General features: G+C 41.5%; 1 protein-coding gene across 3 annotated transcripts in view; it reads right to left on the bottom strand.

The window, feature by feature from the left end:
• LOC140714304 (contactin-associated protein-like 5) overlaps positions 1 to 15378 on the bottom strand; it is a 1942527-nt gene that overhangs the window by 1134185 nt on the left and 792964 nt on the right. For all 3 annotated transcript variants that reach the window (XM_073025413.1, XM_073025423.1, XM_073025434.1), the window contains one exon: positions 8938 to 9087. In XM_073025413.1, the coding sequence (XP_072881514.1) occupies positions 8938 to 9087 (150 nt within the window). The remainder of the gene's footprint in view (positions 1 to 8937; positions 9088 to 15378) is intronic.

Below are 15378 nucleotides of genomic sequence, written 5' to 3'. Positions count from 1 at the left end.
GAAAAAGTCTGAGGTATTTGACTCAGCTGGACGAGACGGCCGTCCTTTTGGATCAGATAGACTTGGTTCGGGGAAGAAAGGGTTAACCGTGGGAAGTGTGAGTTCCCAGATGGTTGTGCTGAAGGGGGTGTTCAGAGTTAATGTGGAGTTTACAAATGGGGAGATAACTGTTGTTGTGGAGGAGAACGGTAAATCTGTAGTTCCCAAATCGAATGAAAAAAAATTAAGGCCTAGATTGATGACTGCGCATCGATTACAGGTTGATTTGGAATGTAAGGGTGCCCCACACGCTATTGTTATTCAAGAAAGCGCTGTGAGGAAGCCGAAATTTAAATGTGGCTGGAGAAAAAGGTTCGAACTGAAACACATCAGCCTGCATGGTCTTGACAAAAGGGTTAACTACCTGTGTAGCATTAAAGAATTGGGTGGAAATTCCCATGATGGACTAGGTTGGGGACACGGAGTTAAGAGAATAACCCTTGTGGAAAGGAAAGGCAGGAGAGTACCTCACCAAATTACTCAAGTTCCCCACGGGGGGACTCTCCGTAAAAGAGGCGATGGTTAATAGAAAATGCCATTTTTAAACAGCAACGCCGGTTGTACAGGTTTGCGCCAAAGCCTGTGAGATATAAAGACAACCCCTTTGGAGACCTGCCGGTGAAATAACACGACCGAAACGATTAGTATTGGTATAAACTTTTGTAGATGCACCTAAGCTAAGATCACACCTCCTTAGTTTTGTTGCTGAAGAAAATAAATAAATAGGTGGTTATTGAGCTGAAGTTTGATGCTACAAGACTTTAGTACGGTACGCGATGTTAAGATATTAAAGAAAGGGACACTGTAATTGTTACCTGTTTAGATACTGACTTGAATGTATAATGGTAGTACTCTGTGAAAAGAGGAGCTTGTGTATTGTGGTAGATTAAAAAAATCCTATGAGACTGTACCAACTTGTTTTTAACCGCTGGTAAAAAACTTTTAAGAGGGGAGGTGTTATGACCCCAGCCCCCTCCTTTGTGAGAATCGCAAGAGCCCTAGTCAAGTGGGGGGTCAAATGACCCAAGAGGGGGAGAGACGTGCTGAATAGACACAGGAAAATGGGAGAGAGAGGGAGACGTGCTGAAGACCACGTTCCCCCGGGAAGCAGAATAAAGCGACTCTGACTATTGTCTCATGAAGACCACGTGTAAAGCCCTCGGGCAAATTGGGCTGGTTGAGAGAGAGATTGACACCGGCGATCCCGTGAGGAAGTATAAAGGAGGGTCTGGGGGGCACGACCCCTTCAGACGCACCAGAAGACACGCTAGAAATCCTGCAACAGCGTTTTGATAGCGACAGCCAGCGGTGGGGTTCGTGTGCGTCTTTTCCTTGCCTGGGATTGGCGACCTCACCATGGAAGAACGGCTTAGTTTCAGGGGAGGCCACAGATGAGAGTCCATTCCCCAACGAGACTTCGACGAACCGAACTCCTACAGGTTGGAAAACCTGTCGGGTAACTGTTTCATTCAATCTCTCTCTCTCTCTTTCTAACAAAAGTGCACCAACGCGACACCACAACAGACGGCAGCTGGTGGAATTGCAGTGGCCGCAAAAGACTTTCAGATATACAGCGAACAATATATACATTACCCCTAGACAACGATAGAGCTTATTTTTGATTGATTATTACTATACCTGTGCTTTGGATTGGGTTTTGATGATGTATATGATCTGAATGTTTTGTATTAACCATACGTTTGTGCCCCTTTATAAATAAAACGTTTGAAAATAGTATCATCAGGCTTCAGCGGACCTCTCTATCTTTGCTGGTAAGTCACCCGGTTACTGGGGAACATAACAACGGAAAATTGCAAAGAAGATCATTCCTCTGTCAAAGAAGGGAGGGAGGCAGAAGAAAGGAAAATATAAGCCAGTTAGCCTGATTTCAGTGGTCAGAAGATATAAGAATCCATCATTAAGGATGAGGTTTCTGGATACTTGGAGGCACATGATAAAATAGGCCAAGGTCAGCATGGTTTTCTAAAAGGGATAATCTTACCTGACAAATCTATTGAAATTTTTTGAGGAAATAAAAGGCTGGATACATAAATGAGTGTCAGTGGAAGTTGTTTATTTGGATTTTCAGAAGGCTTTTGAGACGGTGCTGCACATGAGGCTACTTAGCAAGTTAAGAGCCCATGGTATTACAGGAAAGCTAAAAGAATTGATGGAAGATTGGCTGACTAGCAGGTGGCAATGATTGGGAATAAAGTGAGTCTTTTCTGGATGGCTGCCAGTGACTAGTGGTGCTCTGCATAGGTCGATGTTCTGACCGTTTCTTTTCAGATTATATATCAATTATTTTAATTAATGAATTGGTAACTTTGTGGCTAAATTTGCAAATGATAAAATGACAGCTGGAGGGTAAGGTAGGTTTGACAAAGCAGGGTGTCTGCAGAAGGGAATGGGCAAATAAATGGCAGATGGAATAGTGCAGGGAAGTACATGGTCATACCATATGGCAGAAGGAATAAAAATGTGGACTGTTTTCTAAATGAAGAGAAAACATCAGAGGCACAAAGGGACTTGGGAGTCCTTACGCAGGATTCCCTAAAGGTTAAATTGCAGGCTGAGTCAGTGGTAAAGAAGGTAATGTTAGCAGTCATTTTGAGAGGACAAGAATCCAAAAGCAAGGATGTATTGCTGAGGCTTTATAAGGCAGTGGTTAGACCACATAGAGTGTTGAAAGCAGTTTTTGGGCCCTTATCTAGGAGAAGATGTGCTGACATTGGAGAAGGCCCAGAGAAGGTTCATGAGAATGATCCCAGGAATGAAATAATTAACATTTAAAGGAGTGTTGAATGGTTCTGGGCCTGTACTCGCTAGTGTTTAAAAGAATGAGGTCAGATCACATTGAAACATATTGAATAGTAAAAGGCCCAGATAGATTTGATGTGGAGAGTAAGTTTCCTATAATGGGGGAGTTTAGGATCAAAGTGCACAGCCTCAGATTTGAGGGATATCCATTTAGAACAGAGATGAGGACAAATTTCTTTAGCCGGGGGTTGGGGACGAATCTGTGGAATACATTACCACAGACAACTGTGTAGGGCGTGTCACTGGCTATACTTAACACAGATGTTGATAGGTTCTTGATTAATTAGGTTGTCAAGAGTAATGGGGAGAAGGCAGGAGAATGGGGCTGAGAGGGTTAATAAATTAGCCATATTGGAATGGTGGAGCAGGCACAATGAGATGAATGGCCTAATTCTGATCTATGTCTTATGGTCTTATGAGTAAAGCCTCCCCACCATTGAGGACATGTACAAGGAGCAATGTCGTAGACACTAGCATCCATCATCAAGGACCCTCGTGATCCAGGTCATGCTCTCTTTTTGCTTCTGCCATCAGGAATAAGGTACAGGAGCCTCATGACTCACAACACCATGTTCAGTAGCAGTTATTAACCCTCAACCATCAGGCTCTTGAACCAGAGGTGACAACATTATTTAACTTCACTCAGCCCAACATTGAACCGTTCCCTCAACTTAATAATTTATCATTATTATTTTGCAAACACGAGGAAATCTGCAGATGCTGGAAATTCAAACAACAACACACAAAATGCTGGTGGAACACAGCAGACCAGGCAGCATCTATAATCTTCATCCTGATGAAGGGTCTCGGCCCGAAACGTCTGACAGTGCTTCTCCTTATAGATGCTGCCTGGCCTGCTGTGTTCCACCAGCATTTTGTGTGTGTTGTCATTATTATTTTGATGTTTTTCTATTTGCACAGTTTGTTGTTTTTTTGTAGACTGGTTGTTTGCCCATCTTGTGTGCGGCTTTTTATTGATTCCGTTGTACTTCTTTTTATTTATTGTGAGTGTCCACAAGAACATGAATCTCAGGTTTGTATATGGGGACATATATGTTGTCATGGATCAGAGGGATCTGGAAGTACAAGATCCCTATAATTAGAGTTGCAGGTAGGCCAGATGTTAGAGAAGGCTTTCAACATTATCAGGGCACTGAGTATAGAAGATGGCATGTTATGTTGCAGATGTACAAGATGTCTGTGGAGACACATTTGAAATATTGTATTCTGTTTTGGTCATCCTATTACAAGAAAGATATCATTAAGCTGGAAAAAGTGCAAAAGAGATTTGCAGATGTTTTGCCAGGACTCAAAGGACTGAGTTACAGTGAGGGGTTTAGCCCGTTGAGACTATTTTCATTTAACTGTATGAGGATGATGGGTGATCTTAGAGAGCTGTACAATCATGAGGGGCATAGATAAGATTAGTGGTCACCAACTAGTCAATTGCGATCGACTGGTCGATCTTTGAGACTTTCCCAGTAGATTCCAAAAAAAAGAAAAATAAATACACAATTACTGTTGTAATGTGAGCAATATAAAAATAAATAATAATAATTATTACCATGCACCGTGGTTCAGTGAAAACCTCTGTATGTTAAATATTGGTTTTGCCCGTCCCAGATAAAGTTGTTCCTTTGGGCATAAAGTTGTCGAGTGGTCCTTTTTCAAAGTAGAAATGACTACAAATACATTATGCCTGATAAATCTTTTGATGCAAAAGCAAATTTTACCCCTAGAGCACATATGTGAGCCGTTTTTAATCCACGCTTAGTTGCTTTCCCTGGTTATTCTGTTTCTCTTTTTCCACTGCCCAGCGTCATGCGTCACGTGTGTGCTGACATCATGTGACTGTTGTATTCTTTCAGCGTAGCTTGTGCTGCATCAAGGTGACCTATTAGATCAGATAAGACTACAGACTGTCACACACGCCAATGTACGGCACTCGCTAGTGATATCCTGCAAGGTAGCTAGCTAGCGTGGTGGAGGCTCCACGAAAGAAGGCGAAAACATACAAACTCCATCCAGAATGGGAAAAGAAATTTTTATTTACCTTGGTGAGAGACAAGTGTGTATGTATATTGTGCCACCAAACACAAGGACTGACGAAAAGAGGGAATCTGGAGTGGCATCACAACACCGACCACCAGAAATTTAAAGGCACCTACCCCCCAAAGAGCACAATCCATGCCAGGAAAGTTGAGGAGCTGAAATCGGGGTTGAAGGCTCAGCAATTGTTTTTCACAAAACATGCTGCTCAAAATAAGGCTGCTATTGAAGCATCATTTCGAGTAAGTCACCTTTTGGTTAAACACAAGAAGCCTTTTACAGATGGCGATTTATTCAAGGAAGCAATGGCCATTACTGCAGAGACTGTTGTTAATGACTTTAAAAACAAAGACAACATCAAAACGGCAATAAATAATATACCGCTTGGCCCTGCAACAGTGACGAGGAGGGTAGAGTCACTGTCAGAGGACATGGATCGACAAGGGTTAAAGGACTTATCACTCTGTGAATATTTTTCACGACAGTTTGATGAATCCCTGGATGTAATGCAAACAGCTCGGCTTGTCGTATTTGTCAGAATGGCTTTCCAGGATTTTACAACAAAGGAGGACTTCCTCACTCTTTTGCACTTAAAGGAGAGAATGAGAGGTGAGGATATTTACAATGAGTTTTAAAAATATGACCGTGAATATGACATCCCCATTCATAAACTGGTGGCAACTGTTACTGATGGGGCCCCAGCAATGTGCGGTGTGCTCATTGGTTTTATAGCACTGTACCATAATGACCCTGATTTTCCCAACTTCCTGGATTATCACTGTGTGATTCACCAGCAGGCCTTGGCTGGGAAGGTCGTGGACTTTTCTCATGTGATGACACTGGTGGTCAAACTGATAAACTTGATTCAAGCAAAAGTGCTTGAGCACCGCTTATTCAAGGTGTTATTGGATGAGCTCGATGCTGCTTACGGACACATAGTTCTTCGTGCTGATGTTCGGCGGTTGAGTCGCGGCAAAGTGCTGCAGCGATTTGTTGACTTGCTGCCTGAGATAAAGACTTTTCTGTCGATAAGAAACGAGGAGCACGAGGAACTGTCAGATGATGCGTGGCTAGTGGATTTAGGGTTTCTGACAGACCTAATGGCTAAATTAAATGCACTTAACAACGAGCTCATGGGAAAAGACCAACACCTGCCACACATGCTAAGCGCAGTAAATGCGTTTAAGGCCAAGCTCGGTGTTTGGATTTCAAATTTAAAGAACGGGAAGCTGGCACACTGTCCCAACTTGGAGAAAATGTTACAGGCCATCAAGGAAAAAAATGCTTTTCACCCTGAGCAGTACTGTGCTTCCCTAGACAAACTGACAATAGAATTCAATCAGCATTTTGGGGAGTTAAACGTCATGAAAGATATTGCTGCATTTATTTCAAACCCATTTCTGCTGATCAATATAGAACAAATAGCAGCCAAATTCCAGCAAGTATTTGTTGTGCCTAGTGATATTGAAATGGAAATAATTGATTTGCAAAATGACATTGAGCTTAAAGCAAGATGAAGGGATGGTGACTTTTGGGGGCTCGTCAGCAGGGAGAAGTTTCCTCATCTCACCATGTGTGCACTAAAAGTCAGTGCCGACTTCGAGTCAACTTATCTGTGTGAAACTGCATTTTCACTGATGAAAATGATTAAATCTATGTACAGGAGCTGTCTTACTGGCAGACACCTCACAGACTGTCTCAGACTGGCTGTCTGTAATTATGAGCCAAATTTCAGGGAACTAGCAGAAAGTATTCAGCCCCAGTCATCACACTGAGTGCAATAGTCAATTTTTATTCATTTACTTTTCATGTTGAAATAAAATTAAACAATGAAACTTAGAATTAAAGGTATGAAGTATTGTAATATTCTTAAAGAAAGACAGCTATGGCCTGTTTGATATGTTAGTTACAGTGTTTTTTTGGTTGAATTAATTTGAAAGCTTGACAAAAGCATTTTATGTAATTCAAATATAATTAGCCCAAATAAAAGGCCTTAAATTGGAAGTACAATCTGAACTGTTTTTTTCTCTAAACGATTTAGTAAGTAGATCTTGCATTTCACTAAGGTCAAGGTAGGGGATCTTGGGCTTAAAAAGGTTGGTGACCACTAGATAAGATGAACGTGTGCTCTATTTATTTCATTGTTGTGGATTCAAGAATAAGAAGGCACAGGTTGAAGATGAGAGTGGAGAGATTTGTGGGAACATGCAGGGCAACTTTTTAAACCAGTGTATGCAATAAACTGTCAAGAGAGTAGCTGAGGTGAGTATCTGGACAACATTTAAAAGGGACTTGGACAGGAACATGTATAGGAAAGGTTTAGAAGGATATGGGCCAAACATGGGCAAATTGCATGAGCACAGATGGAAATCCTGTTAAGCACGAACCAGTTAATGGATGGGCCTGTTATCCCACTCTATGACTATGATTAATTAAATAATAATAATCAAAGTACTAACAATGCACTCAAATATTTAAGAAAATTAAATAAATGTATGTTAATTTTTATTTCATTGGGAAATGGCTTTAATTTTCTCCCATTGATTTAAATGGATGACAACACTTCAGTCAGTAGCATTGCCAGCCTGAGCTGTGGATCAGTAGAGGTTAATACTGCCCCTTTGGACTCTCCACCAATGCTACTGGTAGCCCAGCTGGAATGGTGGAAGATACTGCCCTGGCATAAGCCAGACTGGGAATTTCCACTTTCTACAGGGCAATGAGCAGAAGCACCACAAAATAAAGGACTGGCCCAGTGTCTTCCTATTCCCATTCTGACATGCCTGTCCATTGCCTCCACTACTGCAAAAATGATCAGAAGTTAGAGAAATCAATGTTCTTGTCATCATGTTGGAGGCTGTCTAGTTGAATTATGAGGAGCCACTTCTCCATTTGGAATTTGGTTTCATCATGGTAGTACAGGAGGCCATCGACCAACATGTCGGAATGGAAATGGGAAGCCACTGGGAGATCCTGCCTTTTGTGGCAGACAGAGTAAAGGTACTTGACAAAGTAGTCTCCCACTACGAAGCCAAACGTAGGTTGGAGGAGCAACACCCATATTCTGACTGGGTGATATGAACATCTATTTCTCTAAACCTGGTACTTTGATCCTCCTTTTCTTTCACCTGGTCTCACCTATCACCTGCCAGATTGTACTCCTTCTGCTCCCTCCACTTTCTTATTCTGTCTTCTGCCATCTCCCATTGCTGTCCTAATGAAGTGTCTCAGCCCACATCATCAACTGTTTATTCCCCTCCATCAATGCCACCCAACTTCCTGCTTTCCTCCAGCATTTTGTGTATGTTGCTCAAGGTTTCCAGCTTCTGTGGAGACTTTTATGTTTGTGGTCCAACAATTAGCATTGTTGCTAATTTGGGCTCAGAGCAAGTATTTACAAATTTGCCAATGGAATTAGCTAACAGTGAGAAGTTCAGGTAAAAAAAGCCACTATCTAATTATAAATCATCCAGAGATAAACCAGAGCAGAACTCTGAACAAAAGACTATATTTAAATAGCCACCTTTCAGAAACATGCCACTGCCATTTAGTTGAACCTGACAGATGTTGTGTGATACCACACACTAAGAAGTACTGAATTGTCATGCCATTTTACTTAATACTGTTAAAGATATTACACGACTCCAGGTTGCTGATTGGGTGCTTCATTCACTAGATTAGTACAGGTTGTTTAGAGATTTATGCCACCATCTCTTCTGCTGATTACAGTTGAAGATATATCAAACTTATAAGAACATTAAATATTTATCTTGTACACACCACAGCAGACTACTGAAATAATGGAATGATTAGATGTTAAGTGCCTCATGATTATTACTGAACAATAGTACTCCATTAAAGTAAAATAAATAAATTATGACAGCTTTCAGTGCCAAAAATTCAAATAAATTATGAGATTACAACTCTAAAATATTTCCTGTGCCAGAAGGGAATATGGGTCATGTTGGAAAAACAAATTAATTAAAAATGACCACACACGAAAGGTGCAATATCTTGATACACACCCACCTCCGAAATAATAGCTGCTCCCGGAGTAAATTTGCATCTGTATGGTTGAATGAAAGGTTGAGGTAGCGTTATTGTCCAATATGATGCTAACACGATTTCTTCTGGCATTCAAATTAATCGAATGCCACAGTCCATCATTCAGATTGACACCTGGAGAAATGAGATATCCGATTAACATGGGATCAACACAATTCTTTCACGAGGCCACAGATTTATGTATAACAAGTTGCTCTCTGATTTACTGAGGCAGACTGACATATGGGTGATTCTTAATCCCTGTTTGGTAGGCAGGTATGATGTAAAACCCTAAAATTCTCAAACACCGTTCCAGCCTACTTAAATCAGAGGTTTGCAGAAACTGACAAGGCACAGGAAAACAAATTATGCTGAGGAAACAAATTTTCAATGTTAAAAGAAATGAAATAAAAGATCATCTTGAAATGTCAGCTCAGTTTTTCTTACCACAAATATTGTGTCACAGATATGAGACCCGATGCAGATTGGGAGCCCGCTTTGTTGAGCACCTTCCCTCTGTCTGCTACAAAAGGCAGGATCTCCTGATGTCTACCCATTTCAATTTGACTTCCCATTCCTATTCTGACATGTCAGTCGATGGTCTACTGTTATGATGCTGCCAAGCCGAGGCTGGAGGAGCAACACCTCATGCTCTGGGTAACCTCCAACTTGATAGCATAAACATCGATTTCTCTAACTTCTGTATTTTCAACCCCTCCCTCCTCTTTCTTTTTCCATTTCCCATTCTGCTTACCTTCTTACTTCTTGCCTTCTCTTTACCTGCCCCTCACCTTCCTCTGTTTCCCCTCCTCCTTCCCTTTCTTCTATGGACTTCTCTCCTTTTCATCAGATTCCTTCTTCAGCTCTTTATCTCTTCCACCTGTTCCCTCCTAGCTTTTCACTTCATCCTCCCCCTCACCCACCCACTCAAATTGTCCCCCTCCCTGCCAGATTGTACTTCCCCTTCCTCCCACACCTTTTTGTATGGAGTCTGCTCCCTCCTTTCCAGTCCTGTTAAAGGATCTCTGCCAGAATTGTTGACTGTTTATTTCCCTCTGTGGATGGTGCGCGACTTCTTGAGTTACTCTGGCATTTTGTGTGTGTTGTCTCACCTGTTACTTTTTCTCCAGAGTTTTTAAATTTGCCCCTTTCTTCATATTTTGCAGATTTAACCTAGACTAGCGTGCACGATGAAGCTATAGAAAACCCAACAGGACAAGGGAGGTGATGGTAACTTTAAAGAGAAGGTAGTTGTTAAAAGAGGAAAAGGAGTGAAGGCTATCCAACTCCCTCACTCACAATCCTTAACTTAAGCTTTACCTGTGGGACTAGACAGCCACTCTGCCAGAACTGTCTGTTACTGCACACATTGGAATAGGAATTGGTTTATTATTATCTCGTGTATGGAGGTACGGTGAAAAGGTTGCCTTGCATACCATCCATACAGTTCATTTCATTACACTGAGGCGTAACAAGGTAACACAAGGTAAAGGTTCCTAATGTTGACATAGACGAGGGTGGTAGTGGGGATAAACTCCCACTACCTATAGAGTGCTCCAAATGGCGTGCGACTCTAACAGCCTCTGACACCCAAGTCCAACTCTTGGCCTTCATGTGTGGCTTAGCTACTAGGCCCAGCAGAACTGTTTCTACTGACAAGAGAAGGGGCAAAGGCAGACCACTGGCACCTCAAAACCAGTTGCTTCGGACAGGTGGGGCTCATCAGCCTTGGATGGCAGCATGCCTAGGAGAGGGAAAACTGATTTTAAACCTCTGCTGTCTTGGGGCCATACTCACCCATGGGAAAGGCTTCGGGAGTAAACCCTGAGGAAGAAATCCAGAGCTGGGATCCATAAGGCAGTTTGATGTTGTTTACAATTTCACTCGGGCAACTTCTGTGATGACACTGGTGCCAAGCTGTATCGGCAATTGCCCTTCCCTTGGACTACATCAGGGACATGGAGAGGAGGAACCCGCTGCATGGGCAGCAGCTGGTTTTTCAAATCTTCCCGCCCAGGCTTGCACCCCAGAGAGGACACAGTCCACCAGAGGTGCAAACCCAATATCCCCTGGGATCAACGGCTGCCTACAGCTCAACAAGGTAAAGCTATAACAGAATGTGGAATAAAGTGGAACAACTACAGAGAAAGTGCAATCCGAGTAGACAATATGGTGCAAGATTACAAAGAGGTATATTGTGAGATAAGTGTCCACTTCACTGTAATGATCTAGTCAATGTCTTATGACACTGCGTTTACTGCGTTAAGTATTGTATGTAATTAGTTTTGCTACAACAAGTGTATGGGACATTGGAAAAAATGTTGAATTTCCCCATGGGGATGAATAAAGTATCTATCTATCTATCTATCTATCTATCTAACAGTGGGGTAGAAGCTGCTCTGAAGCCTGGTGGCATGTACTTTCATGTTATTGTATCTTCTGCCTGATGGAGAAGAGAGAGTAGGAAACATTCCAAGTGGTCACTAATTGACAAGTTATTCCCTTCCCTGGGGTCGTACTTCAAAACACATGAACACATGAGATAGGAACAGAAGGAGGTCAATCTGTTCATCAACATTTCTCTACCATTCATTAAGATCTGTCACATCAATTCCATAATTACATCTACCAATAACTTCATAATTTAATTTACCAATAATCTATTAGCCTCTGCATTGAAAATATTTTAAAAACATGGTACCTTCAAGGGTTCCTACTTCTCATTGCTACCACCTAGGAGGAGATACCGGAGCCCAAGGACATATACTCAACATTTCAGGTACAGCTTCTTCCCATCTGCCATCAGATTTCTGAATGGATATTGAATCCACAAACACTGCCTCAGTACTTTTTCATCTCTTTTCACACTACTTATTTCATTATATATATATATACACACACACACATCTTTCTCTCTTCGATTGTCCATCAAAATCCGATGACGACATCCACTCCTTTAACGGTGAAATCTTTGATGACTATACAGTCCTATCCTGGACCCACATACACACACAAACACACTTCTTTCTGTAATTTATAATTTCTACTATGTATTGCAATGTACTGCTACTGAAATACAGCAAATTTCATGATGTATGCCTGTGATATTAATGTGATTCTGATACTCAGACAAGAAAAAAAAACATTCTCTCATCTAAATTAAATGGACAACCCGTAACTTTTTAAAAAAAAAACTCATAATACTAGGTTCTTCCAAATATCTTCTCCATGTCCACCCTGTTTGGGTCCCTCTGAGTAATCCATCTTTTAATCAAGTCTCGTCTCATTCATCTAAACTTTCAAGGATAAAAGTCCAAACTGTCCAACTGTTCCTCATAATACAACTTGGCCATTGTGGGTATTAGTCCATTAATCCTTGTCTGAACTGCATCCAATTTTTAAAATATTTTTCCTTTCAAGATTACTCCCAATGCAGCTTCAAAATACTATCTATTGTTATAAATGACTATTACATGCACCTCATCACCCCTCTAATTTTATGCAATCCATCTCCACGTTGAATAATTTACAGTAGCATGCAATATGCCGGCATACCTATGGGATACAGTTGTTGCTGAACTTTGTGGACATGCTATGTTGGCATGGTGACGCACATGTGCTGCCCCCAGGGCATAAGACCATAAGACATAGGAGCAGAATTAGGCCATCTGGCTCATCGAGTCTGCTCCACCATTCAATCTTGACTGATCCTTTCTTTTGCTCCTCCTCAACCCCAGATCGCAGCCTTCTCCCCATAACCTTTGATGCCATGTCCAATCAAGAACCGATCAATCTCTGCCTTAAATACACCCCATGACCTGGCTTCCACAACTGCATGTGGCAATAAATTCCACAAATTCACCATCCTTTGGCTAAAGAAATTTCTCCGCATCTGTTTTGAAAGGGTGCCCCTGGATCCTGAGGCTGTGCCCTCTTGTTCTCTCCCACCATGGAAAATATCCTTTCCACATCTACTCTGTCTAGGCCTTTCAACATTCGAAAGGTTTCAATGAGATCCCCCTTCCTCCTTTTCCTTTTACTCTGCTGTATTGTTTTTACCCTCTATCTTCACAAGCCTCCCAGGGCCTGCTATAGTGAAGCATCCCCACAGTATCATGTAGCCGTCACCATGGATCACAGTAGGGATAGTATGTTTTTGATGATGTCTGGTGTATGGCTTATGCCAAGCATAGTGTTTAGTCTGATGGTCAAAAAGCTCAATTTTGGTTTCATCAGACCATAGAATCTTCTTCCAGCTGACTTCAGAGTCTCCCACATGTCTTCTGGTAAACTCTAGCTGAGATTTCATGTGAGTTGTTTTTAACAGTGGCTTTCTCTTTGCCACTCTCCCACAAAGCTGCGACTGGTGAAGCACCTGGGCAAAAATTGTTGTATGTGCAGTCTCTCCCATCTCTGCTACTGAAGCTTGTAACTCCTCTAGTGTTGTCATAGGTCTCTTGGTGGACTCCCTCACTAGTCACTTTGCATACTCACTAAGTTTTTGAGGATGGTCTGCTCTAGGCAGATTTACAGCTGTACCATATTCTGTCAATTTCTTGATGATTGACTTAACCGTACTCCAAGAAATAGTCAGTGACTTGGAAACTTTCTTGTATCCATCTCCTGACTTGTGCTTTTTAATAATCTTTCTGCAGAGTTGTTTGGAGTATCCTTCGTCTTTAAGGTGTCATTTTTGCTAGGATACTGACTCACCAGCAGTTGGGCCTTTCAGACATAACTGTATTTTTACTACAATCAATTGAAGCACTATAACTGCACACAGGTGATCCCCATTTAACTAATTATGTGACTTCTAAAACTAATTGGCTGCACTAGTGATGATTTGGTGAGTCATATTAAAGGGAGTGAATACTTATGCAATCAATTATTTTATGTTTTATATTTGTAGTTAACTTAGATCACTGTGTAGAAATCTGTTTTCACATAGACACTTTTCTGTTGATCAATGTCAAAAAAGCCAAATTAAATCCACTGTGATTCAATGTTGTAAAACAATAAAACATGTAAACTTCCTGGGGGGGGGGGGGTGAATACTTTTTATAGGCACTGTGCATATGTAAATTAAATTAACCAAGTAGTGCAAAAACAGAGGGAAAAATTACTGGGATAGTGTTCATGCATTCATTGCCCATTCAGAAATCTGTTCGCAGGGGGGTAAGAAGCTATTCCTAAAACTCCGACTGTGTGTCTTTAGGCTTCTGTACATCCTCCTTGATAGTAGCAATGAGAAGAGAGCATGTGCTAGGTGATAGTTGTCAATAAAGATGGAATATGACTCTCACTCAATCTTTCCTCGTAAGACCTGCTCTCTAGTCCAGTCAGCATCCTGGTAAATCTCTTCTGTATTTTCTTTCAAATTTCCATGCTCTTCATACAATGAGGCAATTGGAACTGAACACAATACTCTAACTGTGGTCTAACCACGGTTTTATAGAGCTGCATCATTACCTTGTGGCCCTTGAAGCCAATCACCTGACTAATGAAGGCCAGCAAATCATGCATCTTTTTATCCACCTGTCTACTTGTGTGGGAACTTTGAGGGATCTATGGACTTGGACGACAAGATTTTTGAATTGACACTGAGCCAACCCATGAACACTTCCTCACTTTTTGTGTGACTTATTTTTTAATATAAATATATATTTCTTATTATATTTTATGGATTTGTTTAATGTATTCCACTGTACTGCTGATACAAAACAACAGATTTCACAACATATGTCAGTGATACGAAACCTGACTCTAATTGTGATTCTGTGCTAAGGCTTTTCTCCTTGGAGTGATGGAGGATGAGAGGTGACTTGATAGATGTATATAAGGTTATGAGAGGCATAAATAGAGTGGATACCCAGTATAATGTTCCCAGGCAATGGCCAGTAGCAGGGGCATCTGTTTAAGGTGAGAGGAGGAAAGTTTAGGGGATATGCCAAAGGTATAGTGTTTTTATTTACCAGAGAGCCATTAATGCCTAGAACACAATGCTGCAGGTGGTGGAAGAGGCTGATAAAACAAGAAATAGAAGAGATTTTTAGATTGGTACATGGAGGCAAGAGTGCAATGGGATGTGTAGGAAAGAAGGGATAGATTAATCATGGCACGAGGAAATCTGCAGTTGCTGGAAATTCAAGCCACACACACAAAATGCTGGTGGAACGCAGCAGGCCAAGCAGCATCTATAGGGGGAAGCACTGTCGACGTTTCGGGCCGAGACCCTTCGTCAGGACTAACCGAAAGGAAAGATAGTAAGAGATTTGAAAGTAGGAAGGGGAGGGGAAAATGTGAAATGATAGGAGAAGACCAGAGGTGTTGGGGTGAAGCTGAGAGCCGGAAAGGTGATTGGCAAAAAGGATACAGAGCTGGAGAAGGGAAAGAATCATGGGACGGGAGGCCTAGGGAGAAAGAAAG

Source organism: Hemitrygon akajei, chromosome 2, assembly GCF_048418815.1.
Source record: "Hemitrygon akajei chromosome 2, sHemAka1.3, whole genome shotgun sequence".
Lineage (NCBI taxonomy): Eukaryota > Metazoa > Chordata > Chondrichthyes > Myliobatiformes > Dasyatidae > Hemitrygon > Hemitrygon akajei.
This window is presented reverse-complemented; position numbering and strand designations above follow the sequence as displayed.